General features: G+C 43.8%; 1 protein-coding gene across 4 annotated transcripts in view; it reads left to right on the forward strand.

The window, feature by feature from the left end:
• PRIMA1 (proline rich membrane anchor 1) overlaps window positions 1–12629 on the forward strand; it is a 130458-nt gene extending 117829 nt beyond the window's left edge. For all 4 annotated transcript variants that reach the window (XM_088464368.1, XM_088464365.1, XM_088464366.1 and 1 more), the window contains exon 5: window positions 8016–12629. In XM_088464368.1, coding sequence (XP_088320494.1) covers window positions 8016–8085 — 70 coding nt within the window. In that variant the 3' untranslated portion in view covers window positions 8086–12629. The remainder of the gene's footprint in view (window positions 1–8015) is intronic.
• The last annotated feature ends 10548 nt before the right edge of the window (window positions 12630–23177 follow it).

Here is a 23177-nt window from a genome sequence, read left to right on the forward strand (position 1 = left end):
AGATGTATATTATGATCATGGCCAGTGGTCAGGTCATGTTGGGTAGTGTAGTGCCCTATGTCTGTATATAGTGTGATAGAAATGTATTATGGTCATGTCCAGTGGTCAGGTCATGTTGAGAGTCCTATGCATCACACAGAGTTTTAAAAAAATCCAGAAGGAACAGTTTACAGCAGTGAATTCTTTTCTGGTGTATATTTTCTACCAAAGAAGTATTTAAGACTTGGGGGCATATTTATTAACATTATCTTTACTAAAATAATATAAAAACTTGTGTTTTCACATTATTTTAGTTTCACATAAATTTTTTAAAGGGCAATTGGAGTAGTTTTCGAGAAAAACTACTCCAATTCACATATTTTTAATACGCAGATTGCAGTGACGTGTGGAGAGGTCATTGGCTAGGGAGGCACACATGGAGATGGGTCTGAGTGCTGGGAGCCTGTCTCACCCCCTACTCACTGTAACTCTCCTCTCACTGCACTAAGCTTCAGTGTCCATTGATTCTCCTACCTGCATCACTGTGTCTTCTCTTGTTGCAGTTGACTGAGCTCTGATGTCTAAACACTGCAGTGCACTTCCTGGTCACATATCACCCCACCCCCTTACTCAGAGGCATGCTTCTATTAGCTACATTTCTGTGCAGCTTATTGCCAATGGTGTGGCCAAGCTCACAGCTCTGCAACCAGTGTCTGACTATACAGATGCGAGGCTGAGATGTTGCTGCCTCATCTCTCATCTCAGTCCCTGAGATGGTGAGTGTTAACTATAAATATGATTACAATAATCAAAGATGTTTATAAGTTATAAATATCTTCTTTGTATTATTCTAATAATTTTTAGATCAAATCTCAGGAGTATGACAGGGGAGGCTCTGCCTCCCCTGCCTACCCTGACTGCATGACCCTGGCAGATTTAATTCCCCATACTTGTAATGGGAAATGTGATCAGCTCAGATTTACTAAAATATACAGTGAAAAAATACCAGGGGAAGCCCTGTAATAATTACGCCACCTTCAGATGGCATTATTGAGGCTTTCCCGGGTTCCCCTGACAGGCAGAGCAGAGCCGGGAGCTGGCCCCTGTGATCAGCTGTGTGGCCTAAATAGACTACAAGCTGATCACTGGGAAAAAAAAACGAGTTTGAAAAAAAAAACCACTTAACCGCACCCAGGGACCGGTGGTCAGTGCTCCGCTGATAGTAGATTACTGTATTCGGTCAGTGCTCCGCTGATAGTAGATTACTGTATTCGGTCAGTGCTCCGCTGATAGTAGATTACTGTATTCGGTCAGTGCTCCGCTGATAGTAGATTACTGTATTCGGTCAGTGCTCCGCTGATAGTAGATTACTGTATTCGGTCAGTGCTCCGCTGATAGTAGATTACTGTATTCGGTCAGTGCTCCGCTGATAGTAGATTACTGTATTCGGTCAGTGCTCACAGGTACTGGGAATATATATTACCACTAGCTGCTTCCTCGGGAAGTGTCCCAACTTCCTTAAATACACTATACAGATTTTGGGGTTGCAGGGTAGTGCTCTATGGTAACTACAGTAAGATGTAGTCATGACCGATATATGGTAGGTGCCTAATTTCATATAGTGCAGTATGTTTTGATAACCTTTTCTTGTCCACTCTAATAGTATTGGTAATTGTATGTATATATATTCTCCACTAGTGTGTGTTAGCTTATTCATAGTGGGCAATAGGTGTAAGTTTGTTTGTAAGATTTAGGTGTTTCAGGTGGACAATATCTGTAGGCTCGGTCTTGGTCAGATATAGATGTCGGGATCAGTTCAAATAATAATGGATCAGGTGGGCGAAAACTGTGGGCAGGATGTTGTTATAAGAATTAAGGTCCCCATACATCAGTAATTGATTGCAGCAATCGTGCAATTTGCAATCGATTGTGTATAAAAATCTTTCCCTTTTTCAATCGATTGTGGCACCTCTGCAATCTGTAATGGATTGAAAAAGGGAAAGATTTTTATACACAATCGATTGCAAATTGCACGATTGCTGCAATCAATTGCTGATGTACGGGGGCCTTTAGTCAAATGATGGTAAATCAGAATCAGTCCCAAATGATTGAAATCAGGTGGGAAAAAACTGTGGGCAGTAGGTTGTTAAACAATAGAACTCCCTTCCTTGTGTTATACGTGAGTGTTGCTCCTCGGATACCAAATGGTGTGTCTGCTGGTCCTTCACTCCTCTGCAATCCCGTCCGATGTTCTGCATGCAAGTAAGTGGCTGGGTAATGAGTCTATAGTAAGTACAAGACTCAATGATAAAAAACCCCTCACTTTCAATTGTAAACAAGCAATAAAAGTGACATGTGCTGACAAACAGCATAAGTAACAATTTTGCATATATACAAAAAATTTGGGGTCGTTGCGGTCTCCCTTAGGCGATGACAAATGCTGCCAACGACCAGCGGGAGCGTGCATCGCTGGCCGTTGCCAGCATATTCACTGTACGATTAATGAACGATTGAACGATAACAATGTCGCAATTGTTCCATAGGTCATTTTTCTCGGGTAGTGGATACACGCCTTTACCCTCCCTCTAGTGCCTAACCCTAACCCTCCCTCTAGAACCTAACCCTCCCTCTAGTGCCTAACCCTCCCCCTAACCCTCCCTCTAGAGCCTAACCGTCCCTCTAGTGCCTAACCCTAACCCTCCCTCTAGAGCCTAACCCTCCCTCTAGTGCCTAACCCTAACCCTCCCTCTAGAACCTAACCCTCCCTCTAGTGCCTAACCCTCCCCCTAACCCTCCCTCTAGAGCCTAACCGTCCCTCTAGTGCCTAACCCTAACCCTCCCTCTAGAGCCTTACCCTCCCTCTAGTGCCTAACCCTAACCCTCCCTCTAGAGCCTAACCCTCCCTCTAGTGCCTAACCCTAACCCTCCCTCTAGAGCCTAACCCTCCCTCTAGTGCCTAACCCTCCCCCTAACCCCAGTACTTACCCTCAGCATCACCAGGATACTGACAGGTGTTGGGTTTCCGGCGCCGACATTCTAAGCACCGGCATCCCGACTGTCGGTATTATGACAGCATGCTGTTTGCACATATTTATAGTTTGGTTGTGTTGACAGAATTGTGTGCTCTGCAAAGATGAGTGTATGCAGAGATCCGTCTGACCATACCAAGGATTGATTTGGTGATTTGGCTGATTATAACGGCTGATTTCATCAGCGGGTGGATGGGGGCGATTTGGCTGCATAGACGCGGTAGCTCTGAATACAGGTGGAAAAGCCGCACATGTGTCCGTACAAGGAAAGCGGCTGCATTTGCCTATAGGCTGTGTTCACAGAAATACCAGTCTAACGTACAATATGGCAGACCCTATGGTGAAGAGCACAGGTGGAATGAAAGTACAATAGTGTTAATAAGAAAATCAATAATATAGTCTTTACTATATTTGTGCTACTATTAGATTAACCAAACAATTTGGTCTATACCCTCCCCCTCCTCCCACACCACCAATAGGAAGCCGCGGTGTTACATCAGACCCTAAAAAGAGTTTATGACTATACCTAAGTGTGAGCCAGGCTGTCCATACTGCGCACTTCAGTGCATCAAATGCTCCCGTTTATTGCAGCTCTGGGAATCGATGTGAGGAAATGGGGACAGCAGTGCTGTGAAGGCAAAGTGGTTTTATTGTGATGGATGAGAAGGCAGATGGTGGAAGACCAGAAGTTAGCTTAAATATGAATAATAAATCTCTCCGTGTGTGAAGTTGCCCCTGAGACGCCTGAGGGCAGAGAGTGGTGCTTGCACTTGTTGGATTAGGGAAAGCAATCCTACAACCTGACTACATCATGCAGCATCCGTACACAGCAAACACACCTCTATATGCTCATAAATGATGATGGAGTTATTTTGTTCCTCACCTGATCTCATTCGCTCCTTTCAAACATCTTCAGCCAGAACATCACAAATGTTGTTTTTTTGTGGTGTGCATTTTGCTAAAAGCAATCACCACTTATTGCACTAATTGGGCCTGGTATTGTGTTATTGTGCCCTTAGACAAGGTCACCTCATGTAACAGACTAATACACAGAGCTGTATTGTCTTTATTTAGAGACAAATTCCCGTGCATCTCTTTCCTTCCAGATGTTCCCCTTGTGGATCAGATTGTTACATCTGGTTTAATCCTTTCATAGGTTCTCAAAAGCAATAGTGTGAGATGCACATGTGCACATTCTGCATCTCAAACACCCGGTACTCCCAGCAGTACAGGTAACCTGTTCCATAAATCTAATTAAAGACTTCCCAGGACAGATGTCTCAGCAATAGACACTTTACTTTCTGCTCCTTTTACTGTATTAAATGCGGATTGATCCTATTTATACTATAATCCGCCGTGAGATTACTGTTTGGTCTGATCTGCAAATAAAATATATGGAAACATATCAAATATCATCTATTATAACCATTATTCACGGCCTTAAATTATGAAGGGTTCTGGGCAATTTACTAAGAGCTTCAGCTGAGAAATCGCATCTGATAATATGCTGTTCGGATGAGCATAATCCAGTATAGTCATAGTTTTCACTATGGCGAAAGTGCCAGATTTGGACCAGTCGGTGTCACTGCTTACGCACATAGCGAAACGTATGCAAATGAGGAAGGCAGGAGCTCCAGCTCGACTCTTCTCCGGCCAGGGCAAGTTGGTGTTAGCTAACGGAGACCAGCTGCAAAAGGCTAAGCTTTTAGGGGCATGTTTAATTACAACATATCACCATCTATGGGGACAGTATGTGTCCATGTGGTAGGGAATATAGGTTGTAAACTCCACTGGGGCAGGGACTGATGGGATTAATTGAAATATTCTCTGTAAAGTGCTGCAGAATATGTGCGCTGTATAAAATATAGCTGTTGCAAGTGTCTCCTCTTCTCTCCCTCCCACCGTTCTCTGAATTATCTCTCCTCACTCCTCTCTATAACCTCCCTATTCTTCCTCACAGGGGCAGATGTATGAAGCTGTGGAAAGTGATAAAGTGCAGAGTGATAAATGACCAACCAATCCGCTCCCATCTCTCATTTTTCAAACACAGCCTGTAACATGACAGTTGTGAGCTGATTGGTTGGGCGTTTATCACTCTGCACTTTATCACTTTCCAGAGCTTCATACATCTGCCCCACTCTCTCTTCACCCCCATTTTCTCTCTCTCCAGCAATTCTCTCTGCCCCCCTTCACTCTCTAACACCACCATTCTCTCTCCAGCTCTCTCCCATTTTCTATCTTTCTTTCCCCTCATTCTCCTTCTCTCTTCCCCCCCAATTTCTGTCTCTCTTAACCCCCCTTTTTCTCCAGCCCCCCCCCCCACACACACACACGCACACACACTCTTCCTACTGCCCTATTCTCTGTCTATCTCACCCCTTATATTATTCCCCCAAGACACCCTCATTTTCCCTCTGAACCCCACATTTCCTCTATCTTTCCTTGGCGTAGTCTGTCCTTTGAACCAGTGGTAGCTGAGAGCAGGGGGTGTTTGGGAGACACGTGCCCCATCCACCCCTACCCCCTGACTCCTAATGCGCAGGTGGTAGTCAGACATTTAGCAGCATTATATAATGAATATAAATAATATGGCAACGATATAACATAAAAAATGTCATAGCCTGGTGTATTTGGAAGGGGTCTTTACTAGCTATAAGTTACATTTACATACGCGCGGTTAGATTTGCACAAGTGCGCCTGTTTGTCCACCTATATTACTCCAGGCCCCTCCAGTACAGGTAATGGCCCCACGTTTACTGTAAGCTTGTAGAGACTCTCTGTCCTCCAACTGTTACGAGTCCCGTAAGTGTTTATGGAAACAGAATGTTGTGCCTTTGTCTCTATAGAACACAGAGCAATATGTACAGCAAGTTCAAAGCCTGCATAAGTGACAGTACTCCAGAGATTGGTAACAGGTGTGATCCTCCAGGCCTTCTGTAAGGGGTTAGAACCCAGACACATGATTGCGAGTGTGAAAGCACATTGCCACAAGCCTGCATTACAAACTAGTAAACGTAACAGAGCTGTTGCCTTTAAAACTGGAAAGTCACAAACGGATCCAGGTTAATCTAACCCCATTTTATTTTCCCCTAGTATTTAGGCTAAACTAAATTGTAATATACATGTTATAGGACTGTACCTAGTTTATTTGATGGTGTTTAGTTGTGTCCACTGTCTGCAGTCAGCAAATCGATGGTCAGTATGTTGACACCGGAGTGTCGACATGTTCACTGTCGACATAGGGCATGATTCAGAGACGGATGCTAATGCGATCGCAGCCGCGATTTCGTACGCAATGCAGCAGCGAAAATATGCTGTCTGCAATGATCACCCGAGCATGAAAGACGCCCACTGCTGCCTTCATACCTGCGTAAATATCGGTAACATCGACGCACATCGGCGGCCATCTTACCCTTGCAGGTCTGACCTGCCGCATCCTTGGGAGCGCTTCTGACACACAGTTGCGTATGCATTCGCAGTGGCTAATTTATGCACGCCCATGTAACGGCGTTTAAACAGACAGACACGTCTTAGTTTCTCAGACCACCCACCCCCCGTTACAACCCCCTAATGCTGACAACCTGTCACTCACGCTGCGATGGATTCCTATGTGCGTCCGTAATCGCAGTGCGATCGTTGTGCACACGCAGTGCGGCTTATACGCATGCACAATGGCAAACAATCGCCCAATTGCGTGCTTAATCGCCTTTGCATCCGTCTCTGAATCAGGCCCATTATCACCTTGTTGACATTTTTAATGTTGACATGGGGCCTATTCAGAGTTGTTTGCGAATGTGTGCGCAGATGCTATGTGAAGATTTTCAAAACTTCGCAAACGCTGGGAGATGTATAGAACCACCTACGACGGCTTTGCAAAGCCAAGACGCAGCTTCTGTTGCAGATTAGTGATATTAGTGAGCCAATGGTCCTGTGGAATGGGCGTGAGAACTGAGGGCCCGATTCAGACCCGCTCGCTAGGATGCGTTTGCATGCAGCCAGCCTATGTTTGCATTCTGCGCGTGCACGAACCAGTCCATGCAATCGCGAAGAGCTCACTCACTGAGCATAGCCACATCGTCAGAATAAGTGACGGGAGAAGCCGTTTGTGGGTGGTGAGTGGTGGTGCGAACGCAGGTGTGCCTGATCGTCTTAACGCCGTTTCAGAGGCATGCATAATTAAGAGGCAGCGTCATAGTACACGTCACTTGGCTGAATTTTACACTGAAGCGCTCGTAGTGCTTGCGGTAGGGTATGGTCAACCACAAGTGCTGCGTATGCATCCGATGGTACCATACACTTCCTGGAGATGACGTGCATTAGTGGGCGTCTTAATACAGGCTAGTGGGCGTCTAAATACACACCACGATCGCACGCTAAGACATAGTGGGCGTACTAATGCCTTGCCGTGCAATCGTGGGATTTGCATACGATGGCTGCGTGCGAACGCATTTAGCGAGTGGTTACTGAATCGAGCCCTGAGACACCGCAGCCATATTTCTTGCCTACGGGACTTGGGGTGTGTGGGAGGAATAGTGACATAATCTGTGGTGCGGCCAAGTCTAAAAATGTTGAGTTTGCTCAGCATAAAGAGATGACCTATAGATACGTCTATCATATACATTTACTGGTACTAGACAATTTTTGTTACAGCCACTTTAAAACTACAGTTTTACTTAGCACTAGACAAATAACTGGTTGCTATGGGTAACACCAGAGTTTGCTTTGGTCCAGTTTTCATAAGAGCTTCATCTCAAGACATTTCAGGAAGAGATTGGGGTGAAGATGACGCATTAACCGACAGAGAAATAAAACGAAAGGGTTATATTGTTCAGCTGTACTGTCATTTTAATTATTGGGGTGAAAAAAATTCTGGCAGTTGTAGTTAAACAATTGGATAACGGATAGTTGTTCATTAATGACCTATAATACGGCAGTTTTTTTATTCCAAAGCTATAAAAACTTATTTCTCTCTTTCTGTCTCCCTCTTTCTCTCCATACTTCCTGAAGGAAACCACTCCACAAAGAAGAGAACGGAACCACACGGGCTGAATATGCAATGACCCTCGAAACAGCCTAGACGTGATGTAGAAATATCTTGGTCACACAACCCCTGCAGACCCTCCCAAGATACTGGAGGTGTTAAACTTTTGTTTTAGGGGTAATAGTAAAAAAATAAATGAAATCTCTGTCCCGGAGACAGCTGGGTACGGAGATGGTGTGGCCCATTGTCTGGAAACGTCATCACGCACCTGTTATTCCAGAACGAACACACGTATGTGGGGGCAGGAGCATCTCCTTGCTAACTGTGGGCGCACAGAGTAAAGCAGAGCTTGAGCCTACTGTAGACACAGAACTTCACTGCTATGCATATGCTTCTGTTACTGACTGCGCAGAACGTACTGTGACCCTGGCATGTGGAAGGAGGTGTACGGAAATCAAGAGAAGGATGTAAAGGACCTCACCTGCATGCGCAGCGTTTTCATACCCAGGATACAAACCTTATTTTATCTTATATTGGACACCGCCTTTAATGTAAAAAAAAAATGCCAACAGAATTGCATGCACTTAATACTTTAGCCATGAACACACAGCAATGACATCACTACTATGCAATAACCCAAGGCCGAAGGCGAGAACGTATAGTATGGATTATTATCAGCTGACAGGGCTCCCTTAGTTATAAAATAAATAATCAAGACACCCTTTTAACATGAAGATTGCTCAGTCCATTCAAGTTGTCCCATACTTTCTTTTGGGTCACAAACGCAGTATAAATAATCATTCTCCAGCTAAGGGCAGTGTGGGCCGCATGTTTAAGGCATACTTGCCTACCTTTAATAATCTCTTCCCGGGAGAAGCCCGGGTAAGAGAAGCAGCAGGGGGCCGACGGGGGCGGGGCCTGGCGATTTGTGCCAAAAAGCCCCGCCCCCTCGAGGTAAAATGTCCGCGATTGGGTAAAATTTACATAGGGGCGGGGCCAAATGCTGTGATTCATGCAGAATCATGTCTTAAGCCCCGCCCCCTTCACAGAGACCCGTGATCGCAGCAGGAGTTCTCCTCATTCCTAGTGAAGTGGGCAGAATGCGGGAGAAATGCCTACCCTTCCGGGGGTGTGGGGGGTTACCCGAAAAATCGTGAGCCTCCCGCGAAAACCGGGAGGGTAGGCATGTATGGTTTAAGGGGCTTATGTATCAAAGCTTGATGTGAGATAAAATTGTGAAATATATATCACCAACCAATCAGCTCCAAACTATCATTTCTTAAACACAGCCTGCAAAATGTAAGTTAGAAGCTGATTGGTTGGTGATCCATATCTCACAATTTTACCTCACATCAAGCTTTGATACATATGCCCCTTAACCTCACCAATTTCCTGACGTTGAAACTGGCGTTACAAAGCAGTGATTCAATCCATCACTACTGCGCCAAAGCAGGGTGATTTCAGCCCTCTGCCACCCTTCACCTCGACCCATCCTCAACATGTGATGTTATTACATTGTGCCAACGCCAAGCATAAAAACACTGCTCAGAGTGTACTTAGGGGGCTTCAGGCAGCTCGGCAGGGGTGCATTTCCAGAGCGTCCTTTCTGCAGCTCTACTGGCTCTACCCTACAAGCCAAATGCAGGTGCTATGATGCAGCGATGGTACCACATACAGGGCTCTGAACGTTGAACGATGTTCTCCTGCCAAACAAAAGGCAATCCACTGTGAAAGTGCTCCATGCGGCATTTTGACAGCAGTATCATTTTAATGAGACTGGAGAACAGCATTCTCCATTCACTGATAAAGGTGGAGACTTATCAATTTTTCTAAAGAGGACAGATGCAGAAGTTGCAACCAATCAAATCCTAGTTACATACCACAGAAGATAAATGATACCTGCAATCTGATTGGTTGCTATGGGTAACTTCACTTGCCCTCTTTAGAAAGTTTGATACATTGCTTTGGAACGCTGCGTTTTCCTGGTCAGAAAATTGGGGATTTGTAAAACGTCACTTTGACACTGCCCTAATGCTGTTTGCCACAGTAGTTTGAATTGAAGGATTTAAGCCGGGCACACACTTGCCAATGCCGGGAGCGACGGACGGTGGGGGCCAGGCTGCATTCGGCATGCAGGTCCGATGGGCGTTGTCGCTAACGATGCGTGGGAGCGAGCATCATCAGTGACATAGCGGATGCACACTGCCCAATGTGGACGATATGTCGTCCGATGCGCCAAATCGGACGACATATATTCCAGTTTGTACCCGGCATAATAAATCTCCAAGTTGATATGAATGGGAATACTGCCCGATAAAGACATGAATTAGTTTCTGATATATACGATGCTGGAAATAACAGTACGGCATTGCCTAACAATTCATTGCAGAACGCAGTTGACATTTGATGGTATAAGGATTCCTTTAAGGTTGTATTGTGCTTTGTGTTATACCTTCTTTTATACAGAATCATTTATTTAATAATTTAAGTATTGGTACTTTGTACCCGATTCAGAGATTTACATGAAGCCAATATTCTCGCAGATCAAGCGATTTTTTGCAAATGCTCATGCGCGAAAGTCGCACTGTGTACGCAAAGAGATTGCATTGCGCTTGCTCTAATACATAGGAACCACTCACAGGTAGCCAGCGTTTGGGGGTGGTTAAGGGGTGGGTTATGAAAATGCAGACGTGTCGGACCATTTAAATGCCATTTCATGGGCCTGCATTAAATTAGCCATTTTGATCTCCTTCGCAGCATGAGAGCTCTCTGCGTGTGAGGAGAGCCGCAGGGTTACTTACAAGATGCGCGGCTGCCCGGTCTGCATCGATGGTACCGATGTTTACGCTATTGCACATCGTCGGACGGATATGAGAAGATGCTTTGGAGGGCATTAGCATATTTTCGGGACTGCGATCCGTCAGAGAATGCATTTGTGATTGCGGTAGCGGAAATCTTTGAATCAGGTCCTCGGTTAATAAAACGGCACCATGCACTGCACACAAATGGGTTTTAAAGCAAAGCAACCAATCAGATGTCTGCTCTCATTCTCTAAACTGCACTGGCGAAATGACACATAGGGCAAAATTTTCTAAGCTGCAGGTTCTAAACCCCCGGCAGTTTGGTGGCGGTTTGACGGCGGGTTCTAAACCCCGGGGGTTTGGTGGCAGTTTCTAAATGACAGCCCTGTTCTATTCTATCATAAAATGTGTTTTGACGGCGGTTTTGGCCTTAGTAAATCTGCGGATAGCAAAACCGCCGCCAAACCGCCGGGGTTTAGAACCCGCCGCTTAGTAAATTTTTCTCATATTGGGCAATTCAATTCCGAACCATGTTCAGTCGTAATGTGCAGCTGTGCACGTCACTCAGAATTACACTGCTAGGGTAACATCGCCTATTTTACTGCGCACCCCATAGGGGTCGGGTAAAAAGTGCCCGGTCCCAGTGGATGGGGCAACAAGGCGTGTGATGCCACAAAATCATTTCCTATCTCCTGGTCATTACTTGTTCAATGAGGCGTGCGGGCTTTGTGTCATTGTGACACCTTCCTTCCAAAGTTCAATGCCTGACGAGAGCCCTTAAAAAAAAAAAAAAAGAGGGGTAGATGTATCAAACCTTGGAGAGAGAAAACGAACAGAGATAAAGTACCAACCAATCAGCTCCCAACTGTCATGTTGCAGGCTGTGGTGAGAAATGCAGTCAAACCCCGAAAATGCGGGTTTGTCCACATTTCTCATATGCACGAAGCCCCAGGCTTGGTTGCTACGGATAATGCCATCTTTCTGATGGTGTTACCCATAGAAGCTGATGGGTTTCTTTCCTCAGAGTGCTGTATGAGGGATCCGATCGGATCTCTCCCACCATCCCACGCGGTATGCGCAGAAGGACGCCGGAGGGGCTTCTGGGTCATAGACCCGGAAGTCCCTCCATCGCAAAAGGCGGCTCTTACCGAAAGAGCGGTCCTTTGTGGTGATCGTCATGCGTTACCAACGCCGGCATACATTCAAAGCATCATGTTTCCTGCCCTGTGTTTGAAAAATGACAGGAGCTGATTGGTGTTCTTTTGGGGTACACAGGCAACCATCTTTGCCACTGGCACAGCACATTATTGCAGCTCCCATGATATTAGAAAATGTATAGTAAAATACTGTTTGTAATGTACAAGAGCTTATAAACTGAGGTAATCTATAACTATATTCTATAATATGTAACAATGGTTGTAAGTATACCAAAGCATATGGCATTACCATGGTTACCAGTTAAAAAGTTCAGGACAACTTTATTGCTAAAAGCTATTTTATTACACTACAGTATATATGGATGTTAGTCCTGAATAGTAGTCAGCTGGGATGAAGTAAATTTTGACTGCAATTGAAAAGGACCAACGGCAAAACATGACATTATATACAATTATCAGACAGCTTGTTTGTTCACAGTACACTTTGTTCAGCCTCAATACCTCTTAGCCCTCTCTTCCCTGGTCATATGGAAATCTAAAATGATATCCCTTGATGAATGTGACTTATAATTCTGTTTCATCGATGACTATTCATTTACATGTATAATGCAATCTTCACAGCTTATAGCAGCACGTACAGCGATGAAAAGATTGTTCTAATATGCGTGAATAGGGTACTTCACTATACTCAGTTATTATAAATAAAATATATTGAGATTATATCTGGTTATGGTTCTTGCTCATATTTGTTTTCTCCTGTCAAAAAAAACGCAGGTTTGTGGATGACGCGACCAAATTGTAGAACGCAAAGGATTATGCTGGTGCCATATAAATACATTTAAATAATAATTTAAGGATGCTGGCTATATACCTTCCTACCTATACCTTCTAAAACCTGCCTATAACCTCTAAGATTTATGCTATTTGCGTACGCAGTCATACAGTAAAATAAAGACCTTAGACCTTGAACATGTGTTTCCAAAGCACAAAATATTATTCAACCAAAGTACAGATAATACACGCTGTGATCTAAGTACAATTTAGCGCAAAGAAATTATACAGACCCAAGATACAGTCATATATACGCAAGGGCTCTGGGACCAGATTCCGGCATCAGCAAGAGACCTCCGTTAATCAGCAATCAGCAGAATAGACTAGAAACCCAGGGTCAGAGCACACATATTTATACCCCCCCAGAAATAAGCTGAACAAAAGATAGGTCTTGTTGCGATTCCATTGGCTCTCCTTCACGGTGCGTTTGTTACAAGGCACTTAACAGGGTGATTCAAATGGCCACAGTCCAGCCTCCAACAGCTGGTTGCCTTCGATTTATGATGGATTTAACATATATATATATATATATATATATATATATATATATATATAGAACAAGGGTACTGTTAATAGCGCTACACCAACAATTATCTGTGTTTAAGTCCTTTAAAATTAATTCTTCCAAAAATACACTCCCCGTGTGACAGGTGGCCGCCAATTTTCTCCTGAGAGATCGTCTCAAATAGTAGTAGAGTATCTAAAAAAGGAGGTGAGAAAAGGCGCTCTCTGGTGTAGTATTTTAGAAATATTAGAATTTTCAAGATAAGTATTTCAAGTACCTTCATCAATTAAAAAACAGGCACATCAGGGGTCTTAGTGTGGAGCCAGCGTATACTCGTTCTCAAAAAGAATCCCAGAATCGACAGATAACTTTATCAAGTGTGCCCTCGGAATTCTGAAACAATCACTTTGGTTCCGCTCCTCCCCGTACATTCAATGGTGGAACCTCCTCACACCTCCTCTCGCCCTGCCACTGCTGCATCCAAAATATATATATACACACACACATATCTCATTCCTTACTAACAGTTTCAAACTACAATGCAAATGTGTTATGGGCAGTGAGCTTCACTTCTCAAACAAGGTGGAGACCCCCAGCTGTGAAGCTGGGGCCATTCTGTCTGGGAGTGAGACTAAAACCTGTTTAGGATTCAGACAAATTCAATTGTGTAGATCAATGTCTGGGTTATATTACAATTGCCACAACTATACTTGTCTATATACAGGGATTCCCAATTTGTATGTAAAACACTCACAGTATTCTGGTGTATTGTCTATTCTATTTACTTTTCTCAGGAGGCTGTTTTTCTAGTTGTTTTGGTATTTCTCTATGCAAGGTTGTCCCCAGAATGGGCCTGTCATGGCTTCTAAAAAGATTATCAAAAACATTGCCATCTGTACTTAGCTCATGAGTTGTAACTTAAAATGGCGCTGGTCGCAAAATGGCGTCTTGCAGATTCTTGTTTCTAAAATGGAGTCTAGCTGCCATTCGCAAGATGGCGTCGCACATGTTAATTTTTTACGCTGATTCCGTCTCAGCCACTAATCCAGCTTTGACAGTCCACACTTTGATAGCGAATAACATGTTATCACATCCTGATGTTAAAATAAATTTTAGGCATACATACATATATTATTAAATGTTATTATGGGATGGCATAAGGTGGTTCTTAATCTATCAATAATGTGTCTCTAGGAGGGTACATAAAACTACCATTATACGCACACCGCGGACCTTGAGAGATCATGTGAAAGATGTGGGGATGCACCAGTCCTATAAAGGAAGTCTTGAGGGGGATCAGGGACTTACATTATTTGAGATGTTTGAAAATAACATTTTAATAATAATACATTTCATGCACGTCTAAACATAATACATTATATGATGGTATTCCCAAGTTCAGGGTTGTAATGCAGTTCTATATTTACCTCAGTATTCATATTGGCATTACTGACCACCATCATAATTTCATTCCTTCGTTTTACCATATTCTTACATTTCCACACTTCAACACAATAGGAGCACACCGGACACATATGCCAATTACTATGATGATGACCAGTATAAGGATCAGGAAGTTGCCTATGCTTGCGATCATTTCCTGGGCCAATTTCCCTAGGCCTGAGAACCATTTTACAGGGTTCAACCATGACACCCATTCCTCTACCTTTTCCTCTACTTCAGCCACTGAAGCATTATGGTTCTTCCGAAATTCCCATTTCAGCTGCAGAATTTCATCCATCTTTCGATCTATTACCTCTTTGGGATCACTGGTATCATTGGTGACATAGGTGCAACAATTCACTCCAAATTGGGTGGCCAAGGTTACGCAATATCCTCCAGTGACAGCGTTTACATAATTTAACACTAGTCTGTGTTGCACCAGTTCTTTCTTGTACGCTTGCAATTCTCTACCTGTATACGTGAAAGTGTCATCATACATCTCGGTGATATTATCTATCAATTTAGCAAGATCCTGAATATATCTAAAATTTCGTGTACCCCGAGCGCTCCTGGTGGGATCCAATGCTACTAAAACTTGAAAGCCAGTTGTCTCACTAATTAACTGAGTGGCTTTATGCAAGTCACCAGGTATCATATGTCTTTTGCCTCTGTGTTCATACTGTGTGTGAAGATATGGTGATGGTGTTTTTTATGAATACCGAGCATTTCAACATGTGTGAGGGTCATAACCTCTGGGACTACTCTTCCCAGGTAACACAAACCTTCGGAACTCGGGGAGAGCCATTTATACGCTTTTCTTCCACATATAAAATATACATTATCAGGGAGAACATAAGGAATAGAATGCATCATTATCATTAAACACATTTCCCTTGCAAACAGTCCTAATTCAAGCTCTTCCATCTGGTACAAGCAAGTTTCTGGTTGTATTATATTAGCACAGTATCCATCTGGTACCTTACCAATAATTTATTTGGTGGAACTCACTGTATAACGATACCTAAAGCTTCTCCCATTAGATTTAATTGAGCGTAACAGATCATGATTCGTAGATTCATTATCAGCTCTCAGTGTGAAGGTCATTGTCTGATTATTCCCCGTCACTTCCCAATTCCCTGGTTTATTGGGGTTGGTTATGTTCAAACACAAAAGTGATCTATCTACTTGGAATTGGTAGTTTGAAATGAGGTGGTTTGGATGAGAGGAATTTTTCATCCAAGGTTTTCCCTTTTTGCAATTCTAAAATTTCCGTGGTATTCAGCGGAAATGGCACCAGCCCTACATTATGTTGACCCTGTGGCACATGTGAGCACACCCAAATTTAAAACTTTGCCTATCATGCTATGATAATCCTCTAAAGGATACCCACCCCAGTACGGGTTATATTTAGGTTGGCACCTTTGGATACAGTTCTCATCAACTAGGGACCCACAAAACTCACAAATACAGGAATCTTCAGACGATAAACCTCCACACCGTTCCTGAGTATCCAAAATAACAGCTCTTTTAACAATTACAGTACTAAGATTGGTCAAACACTCCCCTGATTGGCATAGCACTCGTCCTGACTCCACTCCATCAGCACTGCCATCAGCTCCCATCTCCTCTATCGGTCCCCCGACACAGAAACCGGACATTCCTGAACCAATCAGGATGGTGAACACTCTAGAAGAGAATATGAAAATGAACACAGCAGGCCAGTCCATTGTCACAACAAAGACCTGCAAATTTCTTTTAGTTCAGGTATCTCACTACGACCTTTTCAATCCTCCCGGAACAAGCTTGCGATCGACAGGTCCACGTTATCAGCCTTGTCTCCGCCTTGTTTCTCCACCAGTTGGTTGACCTTTTTGCAGTGAGTGGAATGGACCCAGATATCTCTCTCAGCCACCTTCAAAGATGTAGTACTTGTCAGCAGCACCTGGTACGGACCTTCCCACCGATCAGTCAAACAACCTGAATGCAGGAAATTTCTGATCATAACATATTCTCCTGGTGCAACATCATGACAGTTAGTTTCAGGCATATCATTGGACAACAATTTCAGTTTCTGCTGCTGTTGTTTTAACTGCTTACTCATTGATATAAGATACTTTACAGTTACCTCATTGTTACCTTTCAAGTCTTCCTGTGGACTTATAATCAAATGAGGTTGTCTACCGAACAGTGTTTCAAAGGGGGACAGATTTAGAGGGGGTCTAGGAGTGGTCCTTATACTATGCAGGACGAACGGTAAAGCTTCGGGCCATCCTAGTCCAGTCTCTGCCATGACTTCACTTAACCTATTTTTAATAGTCCCGTTCATCCTCTCTACCTTGGCACTGGCCTGTGGTCGGTAGAGGGTGTGAAGTCGACTATTGATACCCATCAGTTTACACATATTTTGAAAAACATCACCTGTGAAATGGGTACCCCTGTCACTCTCAATAATTTTAGGGATACCATATCTGCATACAAATTCCTATACTATTTTCTTGGCAGTAAAAGCAGCAGTATTAGTGGCCGCTGGGTTGGCCTCGACCCAGTTAGAAAATACGTCAGTACACACTAATACATACTTGAGATTCCTGCAGGGTGGTAATTGGATGAAATCAATTTGTATTACCTGGAAAGGTCCATCAGTCGGTGGAATGTGGGACGGTTCGGTAGGGATCGCTTTCCCTATGTTCTTCCTCAAGCAGGTCAGACAGGACATTGCTATCTTTTCTGCTTGTGAAGAAAAACTCGGTGCGCACCAGTATGCTCTCACCAATTTGCACATACCTTGCTTTCTCAGATGAGTCAGACCGTGTGCTGCCTCAGCCAGGCTGGGGTAATATGCTTTGGGGGCTACTGGCTTACCTTGTCCGTCCCTCCAGAGCCCGGAGGACTCTTGCCCACATCCCTTGGACTTCCAGATGGACTTTTCCTGGATTGAACACAAATTTTGCATCTCAATTAGTTTCAGCATATCAATTGTTTGGAAAGACATAATTTGTTGGTAAAACCATTTTTAACCCTGCTGCCCATTTTGCAGCTTCATCGGCTCTGTTGTTGCCTAGTGACACCGGGTCCCTCTCACATGTATGGGCTTTGCACTTAATTACTGCCACCATTTTGGGCAGTTGGATTGCTTCTAAAAGATGTTTTATGTGTCTGGAATGTGCAACTGGTGTGCCTGCTGCTGTCATAAAATTTCTCAGACGCCATAGAGCTCCAAAATCGTGCACCACTCCGAACTCTTACCTAGAGTCAGTGTAAATGTTAGCAGATTTGCCTGCTGCCAATTCACACGCTCTTCTTAGTGCTACTAACTCTGCCACCTGGGCTGAGTGAGGAGGACCAAGAGGTTCAGCTTCTATGATGTCTGTGTCATTTACAACAGCATAACCTGTACATAACTCACCTGTGTCTGTTTGTCTATGACAACTCCCGTCCGTGTAAAATGTCACATCCACATTCTCTAAAGGTGTGTCATGTATGTCAGGTCTAGCAGTAAAGGTCTGATTCAGATATTCCATACAATCGTGTGTATCATTATGTCTGCTGAACTCACTTCCCGCCAGCAACCCGTCTCCTTCCACCCTTTGTACATCATGTTGTACATATGGTAAATACGTTGCTGGATTCAGCATACTGCATCGTTTCAGTGATGTTTGCAGGTGCAATTAGAGCTAGTTCCCATTTGGTAAACCTAGATGAAGAGACATGTCTGGTTTGGGCAGAGTTCAGCAGAGCAGATACAGTGGGGGGAGTGTAGACAATCATATCATGGCCCAATACTACATCCTCACTTTTACTCACCAATAGAGCTGTCGCTGCTACACTTCTTAAACACGTTGGGAGTGATCTTGCTACAGTGTCCAATTGGGCACTGTAGTATGCTATGGGCCTACTGGCATCACCATGTTTTTGTGTGAGGACACGTGCAGCACAACCATCGGCTTCCGTACAATACAAATCAAAGGGTTTTTCATAATCAGGTATTCCCAATGCAGGTGTTTTTGTCAGACTATCCTTAAGATTAAGGAAAGCCTGCTCTGATTCTTCTGTTTCTTATGACATGGTCGGGCTTTGAGAAAGAGACTAAGCCCTGTAAAGGCAAGGCCAGAATAGAAAAACCTGGGATCCACATTCAACAGAATCCACACATTCCCAAGAAGGTACGATTTGCTGTTGGTTCTGCGTCAGTGTCATGTTCTGTATGGCCTGGATTCTGTCATTTGTGAGATGTCGTAACCTCTGAGTTAGGCAGTGTCCCAAATACTTTACTCTGGATTGGCACGGCTGTAGTTTGTCCTTAGCAACCTTATGTACTGTGTGCGAGAGGTGAAGCAACAACAGTTTAGTATCATTTAAACATGACATAAACGAATCAGAACATAGCAATAAATCGTCCACATATTGGATTAGAACAGACCCATTGGCAGGTTGAAAAGATTGTAAACAGTCGTGCAAGGCCTGGGAGAAGATACTGGGGCTGTCTATGAAACCCTGGGGCAAACGTGTCCATGTGTATTGTACACCCCTATATGTGAAAGCGAAAAGGTACTGACAGTCAGGATGAAGAGGTACAGAGAAAAAAGTAGAACAGAGGTCAATGACAGTGAAATGGGTTGCATTTGGTGGGATCTGCAAAAGAATGACAGCTGGATTTGGCACTACGGTAAATTGGCTTTCTACTACCTTATTAACACCTCTATGGTCTTGTACCAGCCTGTAATCCCTCCCACCACTCTTTTTCACCGGGAAGATGGGACTGTTGGCTACACTAGCTGTACTAGCTGTACGAACTAAAATACCCTATTGTAATAATCGTTCAATTATTGGATAAACTCCTAATTCTAGCTCCTGTTTTAGTGGGTACTGAGGAATTTTTGGAGCTTGCCTACCGCTTTTTAAGTGTACCATTACGGGGCTTACGTTTGCCATTAATCCAGTGTCCTGTCCGTCCTTGGTCCAAAGTGAATCTGGAATTTGGGATAACATTTGATCTACCTGAGATGGATTTCCATTTACACTGGTAGAGTGATACATTATCCTTTGGGGAGTGTCCAACATATCCCTCACCTCGTGCGCAACTCTCTCTGGGATATCTAGAAATACACCATCAGGGGTGCAATATATTACACATCCCATCTTACATAACAAATCTCTTCCCAGTAGGTTAGTAGGAGCCGCAGCAGCCAGAAGGAAAGAATGCCTGGTATGCAACGGCCCGATAGAAACCTCTGTGGATTTTGTTAAAGGATAATATTGCACTTTACCCATTATGCCCATTGCTGGTACTGTTTTGTTGGTTACCTGTAAATTAACGGGAGATTTTATCACTGACCTGGTCGCCCCTGTGTCTACAAGAAAAGGATATTTAGTACCAGCTACATCAACCATCATGACTGGTTCTTCCCTAGTACCTCACGTTAACCTTACTATAAATCATTAATGGCCACGATTGGAGCTGGTGCCTGTTGGACAGTTGCCGGTCTCTGTGCATATCCCTTATGGGAATATCCAGGTTTTCCCTGATTTGGGGGTCCTACCCTTTTTGCCGTACAGTTTCTACATACATGTCCTGGCTGGTTACAATTAAAACATGTTCGTGGATTGGATGAAGAAAAGGGTTGTTGTGCGAGTTGTGGAGAAGGAAGAGGTGGTGGGTATGGGTAAGGATATTGAGGGAAAGGATATGATTGGGGTTATGTAGTTTGTGGATAGTATGGGACTTGTGGTTGTGCAGGGTAAGTGGGATAGGGTTGTGTTTGCAGTGGTGTGGGACTAGTGAGGGCGTGTAACTGTTCAGGTGCAGGTGTGTGTGTGGGTGCAGGTGTATCTACTGGCTGTGATGTTACCATCATTCTTTCCAGAGCTTGAATACTGACAACCATTAGTTTCTCGCTCTGGGTCTCTCTCTTCTTTGAGATGTTTTTAACATGTTCTATGAGGGTATCTATTGTGACTCCTCTCCAGCCAGGCTGTGAGGTCTGAACCCGGGATTTTAGGTTCTCTTTAAGGCCATCCATGAGTATGGTGACAATCATTCCCCTGTGGTGAATGCTATCTTTAATATCCCGGTCAGAGCCCGGTCACAATAATCTTCTGCAGATTCACTCTCCTTTTGCTTTATGGTGAAAATTTTGCTCCAGTTAACTACTACTGGAAAATATATACCCAATTGAGTTATAATGCGGGAAATATTACCTTGGTTTACTTGGTCTGTTAAAGGAACGTCACCATCCAATACACAATCCGTGATAAATTTTGTCACATCGATATTGCGTTGTAGACAGGCCCTTAACACCACCCACCAATCTTTATTGGTGGGCTCATGAGAACCACCCAAATTACTCAAAAATCTTTGACATTTGGCTAATTCCTTTTTGGGATTGGGGAAATCATTTATGATGGAATTTAGCTCTGCTCTTGTCCAAGGACAATGCATTACCACATCCCTTGTAGGTACAACTCCGTTCGTGTCCGCATTCCCATTCGGAACAGTGATTGTCCGAATGGGATGCAGACCGGCCGCAGTGCTACCTTTGACCTTATTACCTGGCTGGGGTTTTAATCTGTTGCTGCAACGTATAGTATTAACAACTTCCTCCACGGGCGCAGAGGAGTTTACCACTTCCCGTGCTGTTACAGATGGAGATGGTGGCACCACTTGAGCTTGTCGTGGTGACGCATCTAACATGTGCACAGCTTGGGAAACGGCAGACATAACAATAGGCTCATCATCCACATCATAAACATTTTCTTTATGGTTACTTAAGAGAGGGTACAAGTTGCTTGTTACATTTTTATGAGTTTTTTTCATGACTGTATCTGCACCTCCATCCACATAAGGTGGCGGTGGTGCGCGTGAACTACTGGCAATACCTTCCGCAACACTACCTTGCCGCACGTGCGAGCCATTTTGCGGCTCGCACACATTGCAATCCAGCACCGCGGGTGTATTTGCTGGCAATGCGCTCGCAACGCTAGTTTGTGTCGCTTGCACATTTTTAAGCCACGCATCCCCTTCATGCTGCCACAATTTTAAACATAATATTTTACTTTTTTCTCTTGAGACCGCATCAGACTGATGTGATCCCGGACGTTATCTAATACATCTTTAACAAAACTACCAATTTTGGGAAACCGTCTAACACTCTTCATCGTTATTTTAAACCATACATCACAATACCTTATTGCATAAGTACCGTACTTAGTATGCATAATACGACGGGCCGATCCAAGCGGCGCTTCCATTAGCAGCACATCATTGTCTAACATTTCTATTGTTTGCGTGGCCCCCATCTTGGGACAACTCCTACGTTTTTCAATCAAAATTTAAACTGGTGAAAGACAATTAAGATACTTTCACTTACCCGCGGACGCCTTTGAAAAAGGGTGTATCCGCAAACCCTATGGAGGACTTCTAGACGCTTCCACTCACCTACGGAAGTAAAGGCCGCTTCCGCCCAGCAATCCCTTTTTGACTACCTTTCAACTGATAGGGGGCAGCAAAGTACCCTTTGTGTTCCAGTAGATTTCGTCCACCCTCCCACCAGCTTACAATCACAATTTAACCAAAATTATGCGGTTCAATAATAGTGTTCAAATAAGCCTAACAGATCACACGCATTGATTACTGAACGCTATAATCACGCTGGGGGCCGAACCCTAACAAAAATAACAACCCATACACCTGCTCTGTGTAAAGTAAACCGTAAGCTGCTACCGATACCCTTAACATTTAGGTCCCGTGTTACACCCTAAACAAACACTCACAGTTACACACTTTTTTCCTGCACAGAAAAATACACGTTAACCCAGATATTAGCAATTGCTAATGTAATCTCAATGGCTTTGTTTAAACACATGGCAGCACAACCGGAAAATGCGTATACGCTATTGTGCAACTAGTCGCAAACATAATGATGCGACTACCACACAACCGTATGACGTACCCTTAGCTGCGTACGCAAAAGTGCGTCCCTATTGCGACTTAGCCATGTGCACAATACTGCGACACCCCTTTTAAACGTAAAATACTATCAACAAAGGAAAACAAACTTCTTCCTCACATGTCCCTGGATTCTAGTCAGCGTCTCTTGGTCACACGATAACGGGTAGCAATCTCGCAGCATCGAATGGTTGCAGGTAAGACTGCTTGTGGCCACTATCCACCCTTTGCTGAGATATAGATATCCATGTATATATCATGTGATTAGGTACGTGACTTCACTTTGAGCCCCCAACTAAGGATACTGGCTATATACCTTCCTACCTATACCTTCTAAAACCTGCCTATAACCTCTAAGATTTACGCTATTTGCGCACGCAGTCATACAGTAAAATAAAGACCTTAGACCTTGAACATGTGTTTCTAAAGCACAAAGTATTATTCAACCAAAGTACAGATACACGCTGTTATCTAAGTACAATTTAGCGCAAAGAAATTATACAGAC

This window comes from Taudactylus pleione, unplaced genomic scaffold (genome assembly GCF_031769625.1).
Source record: "Taudactylus pleione unplaced genomic scaffold, aTauple2 ptg001661l, whole genome shotgun sequence".
Classification (NCBI taxonomy): domain Eukaryota; kingdom Metazoa; phylum Chordata; class Amphibia; order Anura; family Myobatrachidae; genus Taudactylus; species Taudactylus pleione.